The following is a 12,264-nucleotide window of genomic DNA, read 5'->3' on the forward strand; positions in this document are numbered from 1 at the left end:
TCATAAGACTGTCATAAACACAGGAGTTTATGACAAAATCTCACTATGTACTTTTTTTTATTGAATCACAGTGAGATACACAGTTACAAAGTTGTTCATGGTTGGGTTTCAGTCATATAATGTCCCAACTCCCGTTCCTTCTCCAGTGTACATTTCCCACCACCAAGATCCCCAGTACCCCACTACCCCATCACCATCACCATGGCAGGCAGGCACTTCTCTTCTTTTCAATAAAATGATATTTCTGTTCAAAATTTTCTAAGCATTTTTCTCCTTTGGCACATTAATTTATATTTGTTATATAGGTTTTATTTGGGGGCCCTATCTGGCAAGGCTACTTTTGGTTGCTTGGAGGAGCATGTGATTCCAGAGATTCACATGAACCCAGAACTCCTCTACATGCAGAACTTATGCTCCCATCTTTTGAACTGTCTCCATAGATTGTGACTTAAATTTTTTTAAGTGTATTGTGTGACAGTTTCTTGAAGTTAAGAAACAGAAGTACCATTAGATGCTATTTTCATCCAATCTCTAGGAAGCGTTTGGTTTGAAGTCAGTTGTCAGACTCCACCATTAGCACAGGATGTGTTTTACTGGTAGAGCACATGGCTCACAGTGGAGGTACCAGGTCTAATTCCCAATATACTATATAAGAAAGGAAACAAAGGAAACTTTTTTTAAAGCACTCAATTATTGAATGGTTTACAATCTCCACTTTCATCTGGTATACTAGAGTTCAACTATACTTGCAAGTAAAATTTCAGTATAAGAGAGTGTAGGGCAGTGTCTTCTCACCATTTATCTGTGTTTTAGAACTTAGCTGATAAAAAGATATGACATCGACATCGGGGGCTGCAGTGATAGCACAGCGGGTAGGGCATTTGCCTTGCACGCAGCCGACCCCGGTTTGAATCCCAGCATTCCATATGGTCCCCTGAGCACCGCCAGGGGTAATTCCTGAGTGCATGAGCCAGGAGTGACCCCTGTGCATCACCGGGTGTGACCCAAAAAGAGAAAAAAAATACGGCATCTGAATCAAAGATAGGGTAACTAATACACTAGTCTTTTTAAATTTAGAGAATGCTAATTGGTTCCTGATCAATGATCATTATATTGAATATAATGACTCATGGAAAACAAGTGCCTAGAAAAGAAGTTATCCATTTTTTGACTCATATAATAAATCTGCAATAACACCACATAAATGATGTAGGGTAATTTATAAATCCTTATCTAAAAGAAAGGGTAGAAAATTGCAATTATAAAAACTAAAAGGTTAAATATGTTTTGCAAGCCTCTAAGGGTCAGCCAACACTATGCTCGAAATATTTTTAAAATTGCATCAAAACAAGTAATTATTATAAATAAAAATTTCCATGTAATCATAATATACATATAGTTAATGAACTACTATATATAGGTAATAAGTCTGTCTGATGTGACATCAAAGTATGAATCATCAATGGTATATCCAATAGGATGCCCAAGTGTTAGTCACTGGTGATGCACACCAACATCAATGTGTTAAAAGAGATCTAGGAGATAGTTAAATAGCTCAAAGGACTAGATTTCATGCTTTTATGTTTTAAGCCTTGAGATCAGTCCCCAGTTTTACATAGCTTCCCCACTACAATTGGGGTCCCCCTGATGGGCCCCAGTGCAACTGGACTCCATACCACTTTCTGGGACAAAACGGTGAACCCTCAGGCCTGAGCTGATAGGCTAAGTATCAGATGTACATGCTCCCAAGTCCATCTGGAGAGGCAAACAAATATTTAGAAGAAAAAAAAATCAGATGTTATAAAAATACTACGGCAATAATTATGTTTGTACCAGTTTAAACAAGTGTGTAAAAATATTTTTTTTTTGCTTTACTTTAGAACTGAATAATGCCACAAAAACATCGTTTACTAAAGAATATTTGAAAATAAAACAAAGCTTTCAGAAATCCAGCTCTGCAAAATGGCCCTTACCAAGCTGCAGAAAAGCATTTCATCTTTTTGGAGGTAAGAAAAATAATAGAGAAAAATAGAGAAAACGAGAGAGGGAGAGAGAGGTCTGGTAACTTTGTTCAAAGTTTGTCTCTTCATATATATTTATATATTACATAAATATACTTGTGTGTTCACATTTACACAAAAAAGTACCGCTTTTACTTTCCTAAATTCCATGTACAACCATTATAACCTTAATGAAATTTCAATAGTGAAGTTATATCACCAGTGGTGGTCTTGCTAGGATAAAATCCCTATTTTTGTTTTTAATAGTTAATGTATATGTACATTCAGTTTCAGGTATCTACAAATACATACCTGAAACTAAATGAGCATATATGCTGCAGTGTGGTGTATACATAATAGTAGTTTAGTGTAGTGTAATAGTAGTATGGTATAATAATACATATCTGAAACTGAATGTGCATTTATGCTGTAGTGTAATGTTATTTCAATAAATAGCAAAGATTTTTTCATCTATATCTTCAAGATATTTAGAAAATTTTAAGTTTTCAGCTATAAATTATGCACATATCTTCTATTGAAATTTTTATAATGATGAACTTGAAACAGTGCTCATTAAATTTTTGTATGTTTGAATTGACAATAAAGTTTTCTTATTTTACCATATATTTTACCACATTGGCATATCTAATGTAATTTTTAGTATTTACCTCATTTCAAATTTTCTCAAAATACATCGTTTTCCCATTAGAATTTTTTAATGGAGGGCTGGAGCAATAGCACAGTGGGTACGGCATTTGCCTTGCACACAGCTGACCCGGGTTCGATTCCCAGCATCCCATATGGTCCCCCGAGCACAGCCAGGAGTAATTTCTGAGCGCATGAGCCAGGAGTAACCTCTGTACATCGCCAGGTGTGACCCAAAAAGCAAAAAAAAAAAAAAAAAGAATTTTTTTAATGGAATCAGGTTACTTGAGATAATAACGCAGTGGGTAGGGCATTCGCCTTACATCCGACCGACCCGGGTTCAATTCCTCAGCCCCTCTCGGAGAGCCTATCAAGCTACGGAGAGTATCTCACCAGCACAGCAGAGCCTAACAAGCTACCCGTGGCGTATTCGATATACAAAAATAGTAACAACAAGTCTCACAATGGAGACATTACTGGTGCCCGCTCGAGCAAATCGATGAGCAGTGGGATGACAGTGACAGTGACTGCTTTTCAGAGGTACATTTGATGCCTCTTCAAAGTATATGTAACTAAGGTCTCTTTTTAACATATATTTTTCTGTCATAAAAATATTAGAAGCATTTCATTTTTGTTGTTGTTTGTTTGTTTTTGTTTGGGGGCCACACCCAGCGATGCTCAGGGGTTACTCCTGGCTCTGCTCTCAGGAATTGCTTTTGGCAGTGCTCAGGGGACCATATGGGATGCTGGGGATTGAACCCTGGTTGGCTGCTTGCAAAGAAATCTCCTTACTTCTCTTGAGCCCCTAGAAACCTTTCTGTACTGATCAGTATCAAGTAAGTATCATGTTAAGTGTCTCCTTGTTGAAAACTTAAGGTATACATATGAAGAAAATAAAGACTGTATACTGAGTAAATTTGAGAGGAACTCAGAATTAAATTACTTTGTCTTCATGTCAGTGATGTTAAATATGTAATATATCTCAAAGTAACATATTTGATAAGTGCTACTATAATTTACACTTGATAAATGTAAAACAACCATTTTACATTTTTTTCCTCAAATTTTGGATAAAGTAGGAAGTGATAAAGCCTTGGTAGAATGTCTCAGAATCCATAGTACATTAGAAATACCAGATCCTGCTTTCAGGTGTAATTAGTTTTATGATCCCAGGGATGCAATAGAAAAATCCCCCTTTATTTCTGTGAAATAGCAATATTTATATCTGTCTTACCTAATTAATATTGTGATTATAAAAATCATTTGAGTTCATATAAAAATCACATTTCAAATAATAACTTATTGCATACCTTTTTCACCTTGCAAATTGTTGTTTTTGTAATGATAACTATACAATATAAACTTAAAGTATAATTTTATCTTTTAAAAGATATCATCTACAGTAAAAACTAAGGAGATTTAGGGGAAAATAATAATTTGTCATAGCACGAATTACTACTGTGCTTTACTGTATTTCACCAAATAATCACCATCACTGCATAATAGTTGCATCCTGTTTTTAAGTAATACAAGTTTTTGAAAAAAAAAGAGCTTGACCTAATGGTCACACCCCACTTTTTGTTAAAAAAATTTTTTTGACATAAAATCTGCAATTATTATGCAGTAGAATACATTAGGCGGTTTTAGTATTTACCCCTTATGATATCTAGTTGGCAGTACTTACATATGGACAAAGTTCAGTGAACTTTGATCTTCAGGAAAATGAAGATTCTACATAGAAGACTGCTAAGATCAGTACAGCAAAAGAGACCAGAAAGATTTGTAAGCAAAGCCTGTAGAGTTGAAGCAAAACTAACTGCTTTAAAATGCCTATTGTTTATAGAAAGTAGTTCAAGAACAAATATAAGTTAATACAGATTTAGATAAGAAAATACATAAACATAAGTACCAATATTATATATAGTAGCTGTTAAATCTCACTACAGAATTGATTTTGAAACATTTTTAAAAAAATAGCACATTTAACCCAAGTTATAATGTGAAATGAAAATAAGAAACTAAATCTTTAAAAATTTGGGGCTGTAGCGATAGCACAGCGGGTAGGGCGTTTGCCTTGCACGCGGCTAACCCGGGTTCGAATCCCAGCATCCCATATTGTCCCCTGAGCACCTCCAGGGGTAATTCCTGAGTGAAGAGCCATGAGTAACCCCTGTGCATCGCCGGGTGTGACCCAAAAACCAAAAAAAAAAAATGTATGCAAAAGAAGAAAACACAAAAAAAAAAGAAAAAAAAAAGAAGAAAACACATTTGTAGTATAAATGAGTGTTTCCCAAAGTGGGTAAGACCTTCTCTTTGTGAACACTAGAATTATCTTTGGGGATGGTAGTAGCCTCAAATGCAATTTGGGGATACTTTTTGTTCATTCTTTAAAAAAAAAAGAAACATATCCAGGAAAAGTCAAGTCATTCATTTTTCCATAATGGAAGCAGTAAATTTTGTGGTCAATTTTCAAGTTGAATGTGACAGTCCAGCATTCAGTTTTAAAATAAATTTATGATGTATTAGATGTATATGTCTAATTTATATACCAGTTTTATATAACTTTATAAATGTAAAAATTTCTGTCAAGAAGGATCATAAGTAGAAAGAGTTTTAAGAAGACCTGGTATAATTTAGCTACTTTTAAAGATTCTTTTTTATCCTACTTTCTACCCTACACCCATATTTTTAAAAGAATGAACTACCTTTCCTATAACCCCACAGTTTCTTCATCTTTTTATATTCTGAGGTACTGAAGCTATAATTTAAATACTTCTTTGTGATTTCATCTTATTTGTCCTCCCTATAGAGTCCCACAGATCTTAACTTTTTATAAGTTTTTATGGAGGAGGTTCAAAGTAGTTTTATTATACAATGTAATTTAAGAAATTATTACTATCAGGAGCTCAGCTGAGCTGAGCAATTGCTGAGCTGTCAGGCTCAGCCAAAAAGGAAAGAGGTGAGCCTTTAGTTAACTACTTGGTGCAATGGTTGAAGCAAGAATTTAAAACCAGAGGAAATGTTGACTCACCCTGTTTCTGTTTTATTTATTGCACTGGATGGCCAGAGGGCAAGGTCTTGTGAATCAACACAGATGTGGGGGCTCACTATTGAAGGAAGCATAAACCGAAGGTTCCAGTGTTTTTATTGACCTTGGGGCTTGACACTTTGACTGCCAGTGTTTTTATTGACCTTGGGGCTTGACACTTTGACTGCAACTCTTTCAGAAATTATAATGCACAGACTGTACATATGGTGTGGAAAAGGTAGTTCTCTCTACCTTGCCAGATACGGCTCTGAAATTTATTATTTACAAGCCTGAAAAATCACACATAAGATTTTTGTCACAAACTGGATTGCTCAGTTATAGAATTACTGAAGTCCCTAATCGTTTTATTAGAATGTTGCTATTTCTCCTAAGTGTTATAATGTATGTATACAAGCATACAATTGTATACAAAATTGTATTTAATGTGGCTTGTTTTTTAATTTATAACTATAACAGTTCAGTATCGATTTAGATATAACTGTATATGTACATTCCACATTGCTTTATCATTCAGCATTTTTAGTTTCCTAGCTTCATTCATTTGGATTAGTACAGTCACAGTCATGTATTCTTACTGCTACATTACTTTTGATTTATTATTTGTTGGAATGTTGCATGATTTCTCCATCCTGTAGTTGATGAGCAGTTGTCCAGCATTAAAAACAGTGTTGCTGCAAGCATTATTTTCTGATTTCTGAAAGGACTAGAGTTCCTATAGAATAGATAGGTACTTGTTGCAAACTGCTGTGTCATAGGAAAAAAATAGTATTTAACTTATACTTTAAATGATTATACTGATTAATCCAGTATGTGTGTGTGTTTGTGTTCGTGTATGTGTGCATTACACTTGGTATTTTTGATACTTTATCTTTTTCCAGCCTGGTAGGCATAAAGTGGTATCTCATTGAAGTTTTCATTTCTTTAATTAGAAATAAAATTTCATTTATTTAAGTACGGAATGAAATTTCACTTGTTTAAGTACAGAATGGATATGAAACATAGCTTTTATGTTTCTGTTGGCCACTGAATTTCTTTATCTGTGAAGTGCCTACTTGGGTGTTTTGTCTATTTTTTTTTTTGCAATCTTTTTAGGTTACACCCAGCGATGCTCAGGGGTTACTCCTGGCTTTGCACTCAGGAATTGCTCCTGGCAGTGCTTGGGGGACCATATGGGATGCCAGGGATCGAACTCGGGTCGGCTGCGTGCAAGGCAAATGCCCTACCCGCTGTGCTATCGCTCCGGCCCTGGGAGTTTTGTCTCTTTTTTTATTGTATTTTCTATTGATTTTCAAGAGTTTTAAAACATTCCATGATAATATGATTGGCAAGTATATTCTCCCAATTGTGATTTTTTTGTTTGTTTTTTTGCGTTTTGGGTCATACCTGGCAATGCACAGGGGTTCCTCCTGGCTCTAAACTCAGGAATTATTCCTGGTGGTGCTGAGGGGACCATATGGGATGCTGGGAATCAAACCCACGTCAGCCGCATGCAAGGCAAATGTCCTGCCCGCTGTGTTATCGCTCCAGCCCCTCAATTGTGATTTTTGTCTTATTATTTTTGTTATATCTTGTAATGGCTTTTAGTTCTTTATTTTTTGTATTTGGTGCATTAAGAAATTACTTGCCAGGGACATTTTCTATATATTTTTTTAAAAAATAGTTTGAAGATCTTTGGAATTTATTTTACATTGTTTTTTTTGGGTTTAGGGGGATGGAGGTTGTGTGTCTTATTTGGTTGCTTTGTTGTAAGAGTCACTTACTTTGAGATTTCCTCCCCCTACCCGCCTCCCCATACTCATTTTTTTTTCGAGCTACTATGTATTGGGGAAAAATTGTTATTCAAAGACAAAAGTAGAAATATACTTCATGCTCATGAATTGGAAGAATCAACCATTGTTAAACATTATACTTAAATGATTCGGTGCAGTTCCTTTCAGATCCCCTGTAAAAAATACAAAAGCGCACGCAGAAGGGGTGATGTGATGTGTGTGTTGTTTGTGAGCTCTCAGGGCGGCTCTCTCTCTTTCTCTTTCTCTCTCCCTTTCTCTCTCTCTCTTTGATGCTCTCGAACCACTGTGTATGGACCAGATTGGGATGGCTTCTCCTTCTGCTCTGCTTCTATGTGTGCCGCTGTGCTCTCTTCTGTCTGTCTCTCTATCTCTTTCTCTGTCTCTATAGTCCCTCCTCTGGTCTCTTCCGACCTCTCTCTGTCTCTGCTTCTGTGTCTTCTCTCTCTTCTGTGTCTTCTTCCTCGATTCTGTCTTCTCTCTTGCTTCTATGTCTTCCCTCTTGCTTCTGTGTCTTCTCTCCCACTTCTATGTCTTCTGTCTCCTCTTCCCTTACAGTCTTAGTTTATTTTTTTAAGAAATATTTTATTGAATCACCGTGAAAAAAAGAATGAAAAATAATTACAAAGCTTTCAGGTTTAAATCACAGTCAAATACTGATTAACCCCCCATCCCTTCACCAGTGCACATGTTCCACCACCAAGAACCCCAATACACCCCCCTCCCACCCCACCCCCCATCTAAGTAGCTAATGATATTCCCTTTATTCTCTATAAACTTTAAGTACATTCCGTATTTCCACACAGAACTCACTATTATTGATTGGAAATTTTCCCCAACAATCAGGCCTGCGGAATAGGCATCATCTAATAATTTCCCTTCATTGTTGAGAGTGAAGACTTTGAGTCCTCGCGGCCGCTATCACGGCTGCGCGGTTTTGGGTTTCTAATATTTTAGCTCAGTTCACAGTCAAAATGGATGGCTGCAAGAATCCGCTCTGGTGCCAAAATGGGTTAGGAGACCTCAGGATCACAGTCTTTAGGCGAGGAGGGTCTGCTCGTGCCGCGGCTCCGGGTCATCTCTGGGCGGAAGGCGCGCTGGGAACGCACCCCTCCCAGGGCTACCTACGGGCTACATCACTAAAGAAAGTCCTACCTCCTGGTGGAGGGGTCTTAGAGGGTGGCTCTCACCACGTGGCTGCTGCCGCTGCCGCCATTTTCGCTCAGAAAAATGGGGTGGAGAGGGAAAAATCCCTCCCCGGGCTGCACGAGGTTGTAGCTCAGTTCACAGTCAAAATGCATGGCTCAAGCATCCGCTCTGGTGCCAAAATGAGTTAGGAGACCTCAGGATCACAGTCTTTAGGCGCGGAGGGTCTGCTCGTGCCACGGCTCCGGGTCATCTCTGGGCGGAAGGCCTACAGTCTTAGTTTATATAGCAGTCACGTGGGGTGGTGACACAAAGGTGGGTTGAACATTAACAAATCAACAAAGAGGGGTAAGACTATTTCTCCAGGAGAATAGCAAGCTCTCATCTAAGGATATTACTCCAGATTGCTAGGAGATCCACTTAAGGGCAGAATCCCATTGAGGGTGTGTCACTTTCTTCTTTCCTCAGCTAGTAATCCACTTAATTAGTTGTAGTAAACCTACTAATATTTCTAGCAATGTCATTCTTTATGAGCACAGTAAGAGATATATCAAACTTAAAGTTTGGTTCTTCCTGAGGATATTCACTATATATATTCCAGACCACAGTCCTCAGGCCAGGTTAGTCTTCCTAACACCAGCAGGGTCCTTGTCTCCTCGTTACTTTTGGATCATGACAGCATTTGTCTATGACCTTGTTCTCAACTTATAGTTGAGTATTGTGGCACTTTGGCCTGACCCATTTTGATGCCAGGGTAGCTTACAGCTTGCCCTGGGTCCATTCAGTCCCTCATTGGGACCCTGCTTTTGGGGTGCTAGGAACTAAGGGCAACTGAGTTGAGAAAGCAGATGCCCAAGAGTAAATATTACTGGAGTCAATCAACTCCCAAGTTACAAAGCATAATATTAACTGTCTTCCTGTGTCCATACAGAAGGACATTGCTTTAAGGTAAAGTAAGTTCCCTGTGGCAAGGTTGTAAACGGACAAACCCAATGTTATCCTACAATACCCCAGTGGTATTCTTTTAGAAAATAGAACAAACATTACTGAAATTTATGTAGACATGCACTAAAAAACAGATTCATAAAGAAATTGAGTCATTACATTCCCTGACTTAAAACTATCTGACAAATACAGCAATCAAAATGTTATAGTATTTGGTACAGAAACTGACACAGATCTATGGGATTAAACTGAGAAGTAAGAAACAAATGCATATGTAAATGAACAATTAATTTACAACGTTCTTCCTGCACTAATATACGCCTCAGAGACCTGGGCCCTATGCGAACAGGATGAGAACGTTATTCAGGTATCCCAAAGAGGAATGGAAAGAGCCATGCTAGGAGTATCACGTTTCACTCAAGTGAGAGAATGAATCCAGAGTTCCAACCTCTGTCGAAGATCAAGAATCAGGGAAGCTGTCTCATTTGCTCGAAAATCTGATGAGCCTGACATGTAATGCAATTCAGAGATGACCGCTGGACTAGACTGTTACTAACTGGATTCCTCGGGACATCAAGAGACCACAGGGCCGTCCACCAATGCGATGGTCAGACTTTTTCGTCAAAACCCTGAATGAATGATTTGAGGCTCTTCTTGTTCCTGGAGCAAGCAGATATCATTGGGCTACACTCGCACGTGACAGGGACAAATGGAAATGTTACTGGCGCCTGCTCGAGCAAATCAAAGATCAACAGGATGACAAGTTGCAAGTGACAACAAAGGGACCAAGAAAAATGGTGAAGAAAGGGAAGTCACTTCCAAATAGTGCTAGGAAAACTCAACAGCCATTGGATACAAATAAAAAGGAACTAGTCCAGTGGTCTTCAACCCTTGGTCAATGGATAGATAAAGGTGCAGAAAGGCTGAAAACTGTTCTATCATCTTGGTTATAAATGCCAGTCTGCTGGTATAAAAGTTTGAAGAATGGCAAAGTATGCCATTACCTCACACTATCTACAAAATTAATTGAAAAAATTATCATGTGTCCTCTGTACAGTGGAGACATTACTGGTGCCTGCTCGAGCAAATCGATGAGCAATGGGATGACAGTGATACAGTGAACATGTGTCCTCATTATGTATGAAATATAAATAAATAAATCAAGGAAACACAAAAATTTAATTAAACTCTTGGATTCTGACCTCACAGTCAAGGTTACCAGCAGGGAATGCACTGTGTAGACTGGCACACATAAAAAATAAACTAAAACAAATCATCAAGAATTGGGCTTATATATGACCCAGCAATTCCACTTCTGAATATTTGCCACAAAGGCCAAAAACAGTATTCAGAAAGCACACTTGCACTCCTATATTCATTGCAGTACTAATAACCAAAATCTGGAAATAACCCAAGTGTTTAAGAATAGATGACTGGATTTTTAAAACTGTGGTATTTATTCACAGTGCAGTACTACTTGGCTATAGTACCGATGAAAGCATGCAACCTGGCGAGCCTCTGTAGCCTTTGCACTTCGTGTCCTGTGCCTTAGGTTCGTATTTATTCTGGTGTTTCTCAGGTTAGAGTAGCTTCCCTTACCTCTGATCTTGTCACAGCTTCACTCTTGTCAGTTGGACCACTGTTGTGAAACTGTCAGTTATCTACTGCTATTACCCTTTCCAGATGGGCTAAGACTGTAAGACTCTAAGGGAGGTGCCTGTTGTTTCAGGTCTGGTGTAGCTTTGAGCTTGTCAGAGTTGCAGTTAGGAGCCTCTTGAACAGGTGGCTGCCAACCAGAGTAGAGCAGCCACACGGCTTCTGTATGGAGTCCAAGAAGTACTCGTTCCTTTCCAACACAGCAGGTTCTGCTACAAATTTGAATTTCTCTAAATCATTTGTGTTAAACACCTTCCCATCTTAAGTGGGTATTTTAATATAGGCTACTTGCAAGTTCCTTTTCTCTTTCAATTTCTACTTCTCCCTTGCCCCTTAGCTTTAAACTTTTTATTCAGTGTTTTCCAGTGGTAAAGTATTCTCCAGCAGATTTTCTCAGTAAGGCCCTTGCAGGGTGATATATTTAACTCCATTTTCATTCATTCTTTGTGTAAATAACCCAGGAAAAATCACAGATTTAGTCCATCTTGGCTTCCACGCTCAAAAACTGACAACTGAGAAGGTGGACATTAAGGGAATTAATCCTTCATTTCATTTCTGGGAGCCCTCCTGTCCATTTATCCTGTTGTGTAATACTGGAGGGCATTGTACCCTTGTGGGTGATAGTGAATACTCACTGCTGGCACACAGAGGTAGGCAAGGCAAATACAGGTGTTCAATGATGAGTCTAGGCCTAAGAAATGACTGTTATTCTTGATGGTAAATAAAAGATTATACCTTTTATTTTAGAGTTTCAGAAAGCTTCAAAAGTTAGAGCAGTTACAGCCACATCATATTTGGCGTGATGTGGCAAAAGAAGTTGTAGGAATGTCATCTCAGTTTAGTACTGAAATTATAGCGATTTAATTTAATAATCAACTACAAAGGTAAAATTGGCAGATGAACAGCTCATATTAAAAAGATGTATCGAATCTGATTTAGGGGCAGAATTAATCTGCTGTATTATCGTATTCTAAATTTTAGAACTCCTGGAGTGACCTCTCATACTCGACACCACTGAAGTTCCAAGCTTAGGGGC

General features: G+C 38.0%; 1 protein-coding gene across 2 annotated transcripts in view; it reads left to right on the forward strand.

Moving 5' to 3' along the window:
- The window catches only part of RNF180 (ring finger protein 180), a 143,080-nt gene that overhangs the window by 112,971 nt on the left and 17,845 nt on the right, over window positions 1-12,264 (forward strand). For both annotated transcript variants that reach the window (XM_055147164.1, XM_055147167.1), the window contains exon 6: window positions 1,881-2,006. In XM_055147164.1, the coding sequence (XP_055003139.1) occupies window positions 1,881-2,006 (126 nt within the window). The remainder of the gene's footprint in view (window positions 1-1,880; window positions 2,007-12,264) is intronic.

This window comes from Sorex araneus, chromosome 1, assembly GCF_027595985.1.
Source record: "Sorex araneus isolate mSorAra2 chromosome 1, mSorAra2.pri, whole genome shotgun sequence".
Lineage (NCBI taxonomy): Eukaryota > Metazoa > Chordata > Mammalia > Eulipotyphla > Soricidae > Sorex > Sorex araneus.